Raw genomic sequence first — 13829 nt, 5'->3', positions numbered from 1 at the left:
GTTCATGGATTCAGTGGAAAATGATCAGCTCTAAGTTGTGCATTGAGCTACTTAAACTGTGCCGTTGATTTTAAAATAAACTGCAGGGACGTTTAATTCCGATGTTAGTCAGACATTTTATTCTTGTTGAAGTGCTTTGATTGTACTTTATATGAAATTTGACCAATCAAAAACTCACCCTATACTCCATAAGTACTAATGAGGAATAGCACCAGTTACGAAGAGGAACCAGTTTGGTGGAAAAGGCCCCCAAACTGTAAAACAATCAAACTGGTTCTTTTTGTAGGACCAGTACAGAACTGGATGTAGAGCTGAAGCCCATGTTCCTTTTAGAGCAGAAGAGGTTGTTGTTTTTTCTTCCACTAACCTGCAGCCTAATTAGCTGCCCTACATGTAGAGTCTTCCTGTGACGAGGGTTCCTTTCTGCATCAGTTCAGTGAACGTCTTTCTGGCTGCCATATTTAACATCAGGTTCGTCGGTTTCAGAAAATGAAACCGGAATATGTTAACTAATCATGTTTTCTGCTTTGTGTCACAGTTCGGACGTTACGCCTGATCTGTGCTTGTGCTGAAGAATACAAGTGTCTTCAAGGAGACGATCCTACACCCAAAACAGAAGCCATGTGAGTAACTGATCAGTTAGAAAAAGTGACGGGTCGGTGGACCTTTCTTCGATTCTGATCAATTTCTGCCAGCCAAGTTAAACATTTTATCAAACATTTTTTATCTTTTAAATTCATTTGCTGTCAACCTCTTTAGGCTTCAGACTAATTCATTTCCTCAGCTACCTCATGCATATAATTGGGACTGAAAGACAGTCTCAGAAGTCCTCTTGAAGTGCAGAGCATCATTTAAAGACTCTCTGCCCTGGTAGCTGTGCTGTCAGGTCTCATCAGTGCTCACTCAGGCTTGGCACAGCTGGAGTTGTCCTGGGTCTGTAGCCCCCTGCAGGGCGCTTCTGACTGGCTTGGCCCTAAAGTAGGTCGTCCTGTCTGAGTTTGGAGCAAAGCCGGAGGCCAACAAGGTGGTTTGATGAGAACCGCAACATAAACGAGGCTGTGCTGAATACATGATGATGACCTGACGGTCTGTCCGAGATTCAGCGGAAATGAGAACTGGTTAACAGACCAGTTTGGTTGAATCATTTAAAAGGGGTTAATTTATCCCTGTAGATGCGGCATATTATATTTTTACTCGGATTTCTAAGAAACTCTAAGCTTCATCCAGGAGCGTGGACATTTTATTCAAGAAGAGAATAAAAAACTGAATATGTAATAAATGGTGGCTGAACATGAGGACAGAAACATTTCCAGAGTTATCCTGAAACCAGGCCGCATTTCTGACTTTTATTAGGCTTAAAAAGAGTTTGGTCCCAGCCTTCATCATTTCCCCTCTCACTGGAGATTCTATTTGTGAAGATTTTCAATCAGCCCCAAAATTGTGATAATAGTTGCAGCTCTGTCTGCCCTTCCCTTTCTCTCTGCTTTTATTGGCTTCTGTGTGAAGAGATCGGAGATGGCAATCTAGGTTGGCTAGACCTTCTGGGTCAGCACTCAAGCTTGTCTGTGCAGAGAAATGTATCACTGAAAGGATGCTGTGTGTGTTCGCAGTAACCTAAAGCAAATAGTTTGGCTCTTGGTTCTTTGAAAACAGCAGATGACACTTTTCTTCCACCTGCTCATCTTACTCAAAATGAATGATGTCAGTATCAGTGTATGCAGTATTAAGATCAAAAAGACGGTGATGCCATATTTGTTGGCTGTTGTGTTCAGTTAGTTAGAACTTTATGCTTTGTGTAATATGGAGGTAAATATTATTCAATCAAAAAAATATTAAGTTGTGATCCAAACTTTCAGAGTTGTAATGATTTTGTTTTTTTTATGGAATATTTTATTTTGGGGAGAAATAAAATAGTTTGATAAAACTTCTTTTGATTAAAATGACTCATTTTTTCTCACGGAGAGAAAAAAGTTATTTGCAAAACATAAACTTTTATTTTCATTTTATGTCAAAAATCTTTGGTTACGACTCTCTTGGTTTTGACGCTCTCTGTTTTTGGTTGAACTCAACGAATTTTGAGTTCTGGAAACATGAACATCCTGGGCGGGGCCTAAAGATGAACGCTGTAAGACGTTTCCCTATTGGTTAGCGCTGACTAAAGCTGCAGACTCTGATCCCTCCACCTCTGAACTTCTGCTCCAACTGCAGGGTTTGCAGCGTCGCTTCAGTGAGGAGACATCAACTGTACAGAAGAAAACTGAGCCGACAGTCAGAAATACGTGGTGACGTCAGCCGACACCAGCTCTCTCTTAAAGATTAGCTTCACGCATAGGTCATCTGCAAAAAGATGAAATCCTCTGGTCCCCAAACCAGACCCCCTCCAGCCCTTGGCTGCACCTAGAAATCCTGTCCATAAAAGTTATGAACAGGACCGGTGACAAAGGGCAGCCCTGCCGGAGTCCAACATGCACCAGGAACAGGTCCGACTTAGTGCCGGCAATGCGAACCAAACTCCTGCTCCGCTTGTACAGAGACCAGATGGCCCCTAATAAAGGGTCCCCGATTCCATACTCCTGGAGCACCCCCCACAGGGCATCATGAGGGACACAGTTGAATGCTTTCTCCAGGTCCACAAAACACATGTGGACCGGTTGGGCAAACTCCCATGAACCCTCGAGCACCCTGTAGAGGGTATAGAGCTGGTCCAGTGTTCCACGGCCGGGACGAAAACCACACTGCTCCTCCTGAAGCCGAGGTTCGACTGTTAGTCGGACTCTCCTTTCCAATACCCTGGCGTAGGCCTTACCAGGGAGGCTGAGGAGTGTGATCCCCCTGTAGTTGGAACAGTCTGCCAGTCCAGAGGCACTGTCCCCGACCGCCACGCAATGTTGAAGAGGCATGTCAACCATGACAGCCCAACAACATTCAGAGACTTGAGGTACTCAGGGCGGATCTCATCCACCCCCGAAGCCTTGCCACTATGGAGCTTTTTAACCACCTCGGTGACTTCAGCCTGGGTGATGAAAGAGTCCAACTTTCCACCAGGGAATGCGTGAATGCAGGATTAAGGAGATCCTCGAAGTACTCCTTCTACCGCCCGATAATGTCCTCAGTCGAGGTCAGCAGCCTCCCACCCCCACTATAAACAGTGTTGGCGAAGCACTGCTTCCCCCTCCTGAGGCGCCGGACGGTTTGCCAGAATCGCTTTGGGGCCAACCGGTAGTCCTTCTCCATGGCCTCACCAAACTCCTCCCAGGCCCGTGTTTTTGCCTCTGCCACAGCACGGGCCGTGCCACGCTTGGCCTCACGGTACCCGTCAGCCGCCTCGGGAGTTACACAAGCCAACCACAGCTGATAGAACTCCTTCTTCAGCTTAACAGCATCCTTTACTGCTGGTGTCCACCACCGAGTTCTGGGATTGCCGCCGCGACAGGCACCGCAGATCTTACGGCCGCAGCTAAGGGCAGCAGCATCGACAATAGATGCGGAGAACATGGTCCACTCGGACTCTATGTCTCCAACATCCCCCGGGATCTGGTCGAAGCTCTCCCGGAGGTGGGAGTTGAATACATCCTTGGTCGAGGGCTCCGCCAGGTGTTCCCAGCAGACCCTCACTATGCGCTTGGGCCTGCCAAGTCTGTCTGGCTTTCTCCTCCTCCAGTGGATCCAACTCACCACCAGGTGATGATCAGTGGACAGCTCAACCCCTCTCTTCACCCGAGTGTCCAAAACATGCAGCCAAAGGTCTGATGATACGACAACAAAGTCGACCATTGACCTCCTGCCTAGGGTGTCCTGGTGCCAAGTGCACTGATGGACACCCTTATGTTTGAACATGCTGTTCGTTATGGACAATCCGTGACTAGCACAGAAGTCCAATAACAAAACACCACTCGGATTCAGATCAGGGAGGCCATTCCTCCTGATCACGCCTCTCCAGGTGTCACTGTCGTTTCCCACGTGGGCGTTGAAGTCCCCCAGCAGAATAATGGAGTCCCCGGGAGGGGCACTATCCAGCACCCCCGACAGGGACGCCAAGAAGGCCGGGCCGCTGAGGTCTCCACCTTCGTCCGCCGCCCAATCCTCAGCCCAATCCTCAGCAGCTAACTGGTCCCTCACGGTTCCCCCTGCAGGTGGTGGGCCCACTGTGGGATGGTCTCTCGTTCGGGCTTGGCCCGGCCGGGTCCCGCGAGGAGCAACCCGGCCACCAGGCGCTCTCCAGCGAGTCCCGACCCCAGGCCTGGCTCCAGGGTGGGACCCTGGCTCCGCCGTACCGGGCGACGTCACATGCCTCGATATTTTCGTCCTCGAGGGATTCTTGAACCGCTCTTTGTCTGACCCTTGCTTTAGTTTTTTGTTTGATTGAATAATATTGAGACAAATTTACCTCCATAGTGTAGCAGTAATAATATCAACCTGCTGGATGGAGTCCCAAACCAGAACCTATGATGTGAAAGGTTGGAGACAGGAGAAAGCAAGGAAAGCCCAAAATTTGGCTTTACTTCAGTTAATATCATCACAATATTCTAAAATAACTCAATCCCATGATCTCCTGATGTCATGCAGTCTTACTCCCTACTTGAATAAAAAACTATTTACAAAGCATCCGTGTTTTGGCCTTTGAATGAGGCCCACTCCGAATGAAACCTGGACCGCCAATCACCATTCAAGAACCTGCTGTAAGTATAAAAGCCTTAGGTTCTATTGAGTCCAGTTAATACCACTGTAAACGTAGGAGATACGGTGAGAAATTATTGTTCTAATAATAATGTTTTGATTGTCTCTGTCTACCTTGTTCCTTCGACCCCTCGCTGTTCTCTGTCCTCGTTATTTCAGCGTCTTTTTAATGTTATCTTGGTCTGTTCAGTTTGCTTCATTTGGCAGTAATTAAATCCAGCTGCAAGGTAACAAAACCCACTACAGCCGTGGTTCTCACTAATTCAGACACTAATTGAGAAATCCTGCACTACAGGTAAATCTCAAAAAATTAGAATATTGTGTAATATTAGCTACCACAGCATCTTGCAGCGCCATTGTGTATATATATATATATATATATATATATATATATATACACACCATGCTCATATGGAGGCGACCCAAGCCTGATCTGAACTCTGAACTCAGTATTTCTCCATGGAGCTGCTGTGCTTTGTGTCTGTGGAATGCAGAAGTACAGATTGTCGTGTAAGAGGTGGATGTTTACTGGAGTGAACTGTATAATTCAGGGTTGGATTGTGTGAGTGTTTGCGCTCCAGCTTTGAGTGGTTACACGATCTTGTCCACACCTTCTAAGACTTGCAGAAAAGAAAGATCCAGTTGCATGCAGCCAGGTCAGCCTTCTCACGCAATCATGCAAACCAGTAGTTAGCCCTGCGTGAGAGTCCTGATAAACAAGAGTTCACTGTCTGCACACAGAAAATGTTATCAGACCACTATCTCCCAGAGTGCAGTTTTCCTCCCTAAAGACCTAGAGCAGAGGGAAAATGGCTCCATAATTTCCAGGCCTGATCATACATCTCATTAAGAGCTGCATTTGATTTGTTTTCATCTAGTCCCCCAAGGGACCTCGTGCCAAAATGCTCTGTAAAAGTTACTGAGTTTGATCCTTTGCCCTGTGTTCTTAAATTTCATCACCTCTTTCCTCTCTTCCTCTGACAGCGGTGCAGATGACTTGTTGCCCATCTTGTCCTTTGTGGCTCTGCGCTGTCAGTGTCCCCAGCTGGTGTCAGAGTGTGCTGCTTTGGAGGAGTTCATTCATGAGAAGTGAGTCATCTTCATGAAAAGAATCCATTCCTATATTATTTTCAAAAACGAAAGCAATCAGAAGCTCCCAACTGGAGGCCAGTTGCAGGAAAAAACCATTCCAACCTGTTTTCTGAATGTTGAAATGAAAAATGTCAAGATTAGTGCAACATTTTTATGATAAACACTTTTTGTGTTATTTTCTAGTGCAAGTTTAACACCCAGATTGTTCTATACTGCCCCGAGAAATAGTCCGACCCCTAACATGAAAGTGGCGACTAGACATTTCTTTCAGCAGACAGCTGGCAGGGTACATCGCAACTCGATGTTGAGGTGCAGCTGAAATAAAGCCATAAAAAGAAGAGAGACTGATGCAGAGTTGAGTACAGTCAGTTACTCTGGTCCAATCATTCAGCACTGTTGAGGGTGGCAATACCTGGGATCAGAGGTCATTAAAGATAATATACACTTACTAATCTCAACAAAAGTGGTGAAAATACATGAAAGGTCATTTGTTGAAAGTTATTGGAATGAATACAGTGATGCTGGCAGTGTTAGCATACAGATGATCCCATGTTAGTTGAGGTTTGGCAACTCATAAAGCCCAGAGTCAAGTGTCTTAATTATGACCTGTAGGCCATAGTTTGGCCAGTTGGTGAGAGCTGGTTCTGGATGACGCTGTCTGATGACGATGTTCTTATTCATCTTTCAAAACTGCAGTTAGGATGGTCTATTTTTGGTCTGTTGACAACAAATTTATTTTCAAGGTCCTTCACAAGACAAACTGATCCAATTCAGATCCAGAAATATATAATCGAATTCATGCCATCATAATAGGCCATCTGATGTGACCGACATAGCAGATGCACAAATAACACACAAGCACTGGTCCAGGAGTATTTTTTATGCTCAAATAAGAGTTGATTTTAGCACGAGCTCCTTCAGTAGCTTCATCTATGAGAGGAACATCGTTGAACAGATCAGCTTTGAGGCAGTGGTAAAATCTAATATAAAAATAAACATGCAGTTAGTTGCTGCAATAGCTCCTTCAGTGGCTTGGTCTAGGAGAGATGCAGGGTTAAACACAGAAAGACAGACAGGTATTTCATCTACGAAAGGTGAACATGAAGGTCTTAGCAGCAGTAGCCAAGTCACTGCCTCCCTCCAGGACGGTGTCGCAGCTACGCAGGCCAGGTGTAGCTTTTATGAAGAGAAAAATCAGGGAGAACAAAAAGTAGTAGGTGAAAGTAGCAAAGTGATTATTATGGCCTCCAGCAGCTAATGTCTACAGCAGCGTAACTACAGAGAAAGCTCAGGATAACCTGCTGTGATGTTTGCTGGACCATACAGTGATACCTTGGTATAGAAGGTCTTTGGTGACCGAGCCTTCATGGAAGCATAAGGAGCACGGTACCATTGGTACCATTGGTTGCACTGTTCACTGCCTGTATTTATGCTTACAGACTCTCCTGCAGCTGCCTGAAAACACCCGATGCCACCACTTTACGCCCTGATTGTTCAGGGCATGTCAGATCTTTGCGGATCTAATTTCTGTAGCTGTTTCTGAGGCAGATGTGTACCAGCAGCTACAGGTTTCAGTTCAGTTGATGAATGAATGCTTTATACTTATTAGGAATGGGTTAAATCAATATGGAGTCATAATAAGGTGACCAGTGTAATTTAGAAAAGCCTTCTGAGAAGGACCAGCTATTTTGAATTGTAATTACAGTGTGGCAACAAAATGCAGCCTTTAGTTTAGTTTTTCTGCTTTTATCTTGCAGCAGCTACTTGCGGCTGTAACCTGCTGTCCACCACCTCCAACCGGTCAGTTAGTTGTTGTCAGGCCATGGTTTCTGGAGTTTAAGGACACAGAGTTAAAGTGAATTTTCAATCCAGACTAAATGGCTTTAGATTTTTAATAATAAAAGTCGATGTTCGCTAACTGGAAGTTTAAATCAGTTTCCCTTTGCTTCTCTGCCTTAATGCATGTGGGTCTAGCATGTCCACTCTCATCTAAAAACCTCAGTCCATGTTGTCAGCTTTAAATTAGCATGAAGCAAGAACAAGGAGATGTTCTTGCTTCAGTGTAGCTCCCAGATGATGCTTGTGAACTTTACATATTTCCATGACAGGTCTTGACTTTCACTTGTGATAGACGGAGACATGTGTTCATCTCCAGTATTTATTTGGGTGAAAACATTCCCGCTCTCGGTTTTTAGTTGCTTTATATGTTTCCTAATATCATTGCGTGCGAGCTCTGACCGCACCTAGAAGGTCCAGTCATGTCTGTCACAAACTCTGGGCCGTAAAATGCAGCTGGTCAGATTAGTTGTTGCCAAAGAATGTCAGGATATTTCACATTTGGTTTTTCCTTCCTATAAAAAAATCTAATAAAGTTTTAATTAATTTTTATAAAGTTTGGTGGTATGGGTGTGTTCAAGTGAGGGAAAAGAGGGAACCACAAGCTGCAAGAAGGTTGAGTAATCAGCTGTTGGCACGTGTGGGGTTTGAGATACTGGTCCAGATTGTTCTACATCATTAAGAAGCTCAATGTCTCCCTTTTCTATGTGTGTACATGAGTGTACAGATCCACTGATGACATAAAGCTGGATATTTAAAGATCAGAGGTAGTGTCCTCCAGGTCTGTTATGAATAATATTATTTACACTGCTGTGAATCTATCTGCCCACAACAGATTTCTTCAGGTTTTCCACATTTAAACGTTTCAGATCATCAAACAAAATTTTATATCAGAGATAATCTGAGTAAAATCAAAAAGCATTTTTTAAATGAGAATTTCATTCATTAAAAGAACAACTTTATCCAAACCAACCTGGCTTTGTGTGAAAAAGTAATTACACCCTAAACCTGATTCCTGTGTGTTTCTCCCTTGGCAGCAACCGCTCATACCTGATACTGAGTCTTTAACATCCCTGGGCAGGAATTTGGACCCACTCTGCTTTGCAGGATTGGTTTAATTCAGACCCACTGAGGGTTTTCCAGCATGAATGGCCTGTTTAAGGTTATACAACTACTCAGGTTACCTTTGCCTGATGTTAACATTTGTTTGGTGATCTCAGTTTTTGGCCCTCTTTTCCCACCGGTGCACCACCAGGTCCGTTTCTTTCCAGTTCCGAGACCCAACCAGTAAAACAAGCAAAGTATTTACCTTGTGAAATACTGAGAAATGGTTAAGTATAAAATCAAGATTTAATGCCAAAATGATCAGTGAACAGAGTATACAACTGAACAGATACAGAGTGACATTCACCTTCGGTACCGGGCCCCCATCAGCCCATCTTAGGGATGAACTGAGAGGAGCAAAGAATGGAGCGTGAGTCCTGCTTTTATCTAAGCCTGTTCTTAACCCTCCTAAAGGTCATCCTCTTGTATCAGTTTATCTTTGACTATGTGTTGCATCTTATGTGAAATTAACAGTTATGTTGGGTCAGCTGTAGCAGTGAGCGGTGCTGCAGATAAGAAACAAGGGCAGAAATATTTAATTAAGGCAGCAAAGAGATGATTAGAAAAGGCCACAGAATCAGACATCCAGAACAATCTCAAACATAAGATCATCTCAAGTGTGACAAAAAATGCAGAAGCAAAAAAATGTTTAAGAGGGGAAATACATTTTCACAACCAGATCAACAGAGCTAAATCATAAAATGCCATTCTGAGCTTTATTAGGGAACATTAATGAACAACCAGCATCATGGAGACCAAGAAGTCCCTTGTAACTCTGGGTCAGATCCACAGCTCAGGTTGGACCAGGTTGTCCTCAGGAAAACTATTAATCATGCACTTTACAAATCTTGTCTTTATGGAAGAGTGGCAAAAAGACACTCATTGTTAAAAGAAAGCCAGAAGAAGTCCTGTTTGCTACGTATGGAGATGGCAAAATATGTGGAAGAAGGTGCTCTGACCAGAGGAGACCAGAACTGAACTGTTTATCCTACATGAAGAACACCATCTAGGGAGGAACACTGCAGAGCATCCTGAACACATTCTCCATACTGTGAGTCATGGTGGTGGCAGCATTATGTTGTGGGGACGCTTATCTTCAGCTGGTCAGAGTTGATGTTAAGATGGATGGAGCTAAATCCACAGCAATCCTGGAAGAAAGCTCGTTGGCCGCAGAAGACCTGAGACTGGGGTGGAGGTTCGTCTTCCAGCAGAACAACCACCCTGAACATACAGCCAGAGATACAATGGATGGTTTAGATCAAAGCATATTCATGGGTCAGAATGGCCTAGTTAAAGTCTAGAACTAAAACTGGTGTTCACAGATGTTTTCTATGAATTTTGCTTGTTGACTGCTTTTCCTCTCGGTGTTTGTGTCTCAGTGGAGTGTCTCTGCAGCTCGTGTCTTGCTCTCATTAGTCTGGAGTCGGCCAGAGGTGACTTGGTTCCTCCACCTCCTCTCTGGTTAAATTTGACCCGTATGCTGTCTTCATGGATCTGTCCTCATTAGCCTTCCCACCCTTGTAATGTGTACAAAGCTCTCAAAGAGAACATGTCTTCTGGCTTTTGGTTGTTGCAGATTGAGCTCTTCTTTGTGATGCTTTGCTGTTGCTGTTTTCCTTTTACATTTTTTATGTTTTCTCTGACAGAAGGAAAGGTTGCTTCTCACCATCATGTTGTCCCTAATATTCACCAATGTTCTCCATTGTCTTTTTCAGCTATTTGATTGGAGAGGAAGGCTACTGTCTCACCTCCCTGCAGAGTGCACTGGCCTATGTTGAGTCTCTGCAAGCAGCAGTTAACCTTCAGTGAAAAAGGTAATGCTGAGAAACTGTAGAGCTTAACTGATGTAATGTATACTAAATTAAAAGATCACTGGTAATGGGGCTATGAAAGATAAGGTCATGACCTTTGCTTTGGGGAAACAGGTGGTTATCTGGCTGATCAACATCAGGAGAGAATTAAATTATAGTTTAACTTGACAAGCTGAGTATTTACTGTAAACTCTACTCATGCTGTGACTTTGCTGACAGCCAATGGTGGCAGGTCTTACTCACTGACTGATGCAAACTTTGGTGTTTGGGTAAATCTGATTGGCTTGTGTGAAGGCAGTTTGTGGAGGGACTTCAATCCATGAACACATTAAGTTCGGTCTGAAATCGGATCAGTTTGTTGGGCTAAATATTAGACGCTTTTATTGTAGTAGCCCTCAAGTTAAAGTCATCCCACTTCACTCTCAGCACAGAAAAAGAGAAAAACTTGTGGCTTTTTTACTGAAATATGCTTCACTTGGGTATCAATACAGGGTTCGTAGGGGTGCTTGAAATCCTTCTAAATGCTTGAATTTTAACAGTTTTTTCAAGGTTGGTAACTGCATGATTTTTGTATAAGGTCCTTTAAAGTGCTAAATATTCTTCCTGCACTGTCTTGTAATAAAGAGCATTCTTAACCTCAATTTGATACTTTTAGGTGAAAGGCACCAAATGGAGCAATCATTTTGCCTTTAATGACGTCTCAGAAAGCCTCGCTGGGGTCTGTTCCTTTTCATAAAACCGGCGTGAGAGCAGCCGACATCGCCTGATGAACAAACCTCTGTCCTCTGCCATAGCTATGAAGCAGACCTACTTCTAACACCTAACTGTTTCTCGCCAGTCGCGCACGTCTCCAGCGAGCGGGAGACAACAGCTCGCCCGGCGGTTGCAGTTTATTTGAAAACGCTAGATATAAAACATGGTTGAAACGAGGACCAACTCCTCCAGTAGCTTCCAGCAACATATGCAAAAAGGACCTGCAGCTTTTGGCGATGGTAGAGTCAGTGCTGTCCAGCGGTAAGCCATAGTAGCGGAAGGGAATCTTAAATGTAAGCTAGCTTACAACTTTGCAGGTAAATTGCAAATTGATTGTTTGAAGGATGGATCAAGCTGGGGTTTTATGTCGTCAACTTTACTTTAAAATGTGCAACGGCAAAACATCTTTATTGAAAATGCTAGTAAAAGGTGGTTAGCTAATGATTTATGTAGCTGTGGCGTGTTCACTCGTGCCTCTGCCAACATAACATTTCGTTTCATATTAATATCATCAGTTGCAGAATTTTAATGAGTTAAACAGGGTTTTAGATTATTTATGGTCTACCTTCACACAGGGAATGCTGTGTGCTGTGGTCATAAAGCTCAATGAAGAAAAGGTGGACAGAGATACAGACTGCTCCAAAGTTTGATGCTGGAAAAGTTTGAACATTTACCTTGAAAGTGCTTGAATTTTACTTTTGGAAAAGTGTATGAACCCTGTTAATAGTATTATGTTGATGGAGTTTGATGGAAGACGAGGCTTTTTAGGAAACCTTTGGTGGTTTCCAAAAATATGCCATATTTTGATGGAGAGAAAGTGCAATGGTTGGTGATTACTGGCTCATATCCTGGGACACGACTGGACAAGGATTCTCCAGGTTTGGAAGGGACAAGGAGCCAAATGGATAAAGTTCTGGGATTTGATTTACAAGTCACCCCAGGTCAGGTTCATCACTTCATATGTTTCACTGTAAGTCAAATGATCTATTAATTACAGGTTGCCACATTTAATGAAATATGAGCTAAAAATCTTGTCTTTCCTTAAATTGGTTTAAAAAAATAGAAGCGGTAGATCGATTTCTGCTCCCCTTTTAAACCACAATAAAAACTTTTACTAACTTGCAGTTCGAATATTAAAACATGTCACAGCAGAAGAACATTCCCAGCTTTGACATATTTATTGTATTGAAAAGTTATTGTCTGAAGAACAGATGATTTATACAGCTTTTAGCTCTCCGTTGCTGCTTGAGTTGTTTTTATGAAAGTAAAGGAGGGTCGAGACAGACGGATGGACAGACTGTCTCTAGATGCTCCTCCAGGAGGAGTGAATGCTGAAAGTCTCTATGCAACCTGCTGGGTTTCCTTAGATAGAAAAACTTTGGACCAGTTTGAATAATAAAGTGAATTGTTTAACTAGGATCAGTTGGAATGTGCAGTGGCTTGTAAAAGTATTAACACCCCTTGAACCTTTCCACATATTCTCACATAACAACCACAAACATACAGGGGTTGGACAATGAAAGTGAAACACCTGGTTTTAGACCACAATAATTGATTAGTATGGTGTAGGGCCTCCTTTTGCGGCCAATACAGCATCAATTCGTCTTGGGAATGACATCTACAAGTCCTGCACAGTGGTCAGAGGGATTTTAAGCCATTCTTCTTGCAGGATAGTGGCCAGGTCACTACGTGATACTGGTGGAGGAAAACGTTTCCTGACTCGCTCCTCCAAAACACCCCAAAGTGGCTCAATAATATTTAGATCTGGTGACTGTGCTGGCCATGGGAGATGTTCAACTTCACTTTCATGTTCATCAAACCAATCTTTCACCAGTCTTGCTGTGTGTATTGGTGCATTGTCATCCTGATACACGGCACCGCCTTCAGGATACAATGTTTGAACCATTGGATGCACATGGTCTTCAAGAATGGTTCGGTAGTCCTTGGCAGTGACGCGCCCATCTAGCACAAGTATTGGGCCAAGGGAATGCCATGATATGGCAGCCCAAACCATCACTGATCCACCCCCATGCTTCACTCTGGGCATGCAACAGTCTGGGTGGTACGCTTCTTTGGGGCTTCTCCACACCGTAACTCTCCAGGATGTGGGGAAAACAGTAAAGGTGGACTCATCAGAGAACAATACATGTTTCACATTGTCCACAGCCCAAGATTTGCACTCCTTGCCCCATTGAAACCAACGTTTGGCATTGGCATGAGTGACCAAAGGTTTGGCTATAGCAGGTCGGCCGTGTATATTGACCCTGTGGAGCTCCTGACAGACAGTTCTGGTGGAAACAGGAGAGTTGAGGTGCACATTTAATTCTGCCGTGATTTGGGCAGCCGTGGTTTTATGTTTTTTGGATACAATCCAGGTTAGCACCCGAACATCCCTTTCAGACAGCTTCCTCTTGCGTCCACAGTTAATCCTGTTGGATGTGGTTCGTCCTTCTTGGTGGTATGCTGACATTACCCTGGATACCGTGGCTCTTGATACATCACAAAGACTTGCTGTCTTGGTCACAGATGCACCAGCAAGACGTGCACCAACAATTT

The 13829-nt window shown here is 43.9% G+C and overlaps 1 protein-coding gene across 7 annotated transcripts in view; it reads left to right on the top strand.

Annotated features, from left to right (window-relative positions):
- vps9d1 (VPS9 domain containing 1) overlaps positions 1-13829 on the top strand; it is an 87103-nt gene that overhangs the window by 43195 nt on the left and 30079 nt on the right. For 5 of the 7 annotated variants that reach the window (XM_047386938.1, XM_047386945.1, XM_047386930.1 and 2 more), the window contains 3 exons: positions 539-623; positions 5662-5766; positions 10425-10523. In XM_047386938.1, the coding sequence (XP_047242894.1) occupies positions 539-623; positions 5662-5766; positions 10425-10518 (284 nt within the window). In that variant the 3' untranslated portion in view covers positions 10519-10523. The remainder of the gene's footprint in view (positions 1-538; positions 624-5661; positions 5767-10424; positions 10524-13829) is intronic. The other 2 variants (XM_047386974.1, XM_047386964.1) reach the window with 1 other exon arrangement.

Source organism: Girardinichthys multiradiatus, chromosome 2 (genome assembly GCF_021462225.1).
Source record: "Girardinichthys multiradiatus isolate DD_20200921_A chromosome 2, DD_fGirMul_XY1, whole genome shotgun sequence".
NCBI lineage: Eukaryota > Metazoa > Chordata > Actinopteri > Cyprinodontiformes > Goodeidae > Girardinichthys > Girardinichthys multiradiatus.
The sequence above is the reverse complement of the archived record's forward strand: the minus strand, read 5'-3'. Positions and strand labels throughout refer to the sequence as shown.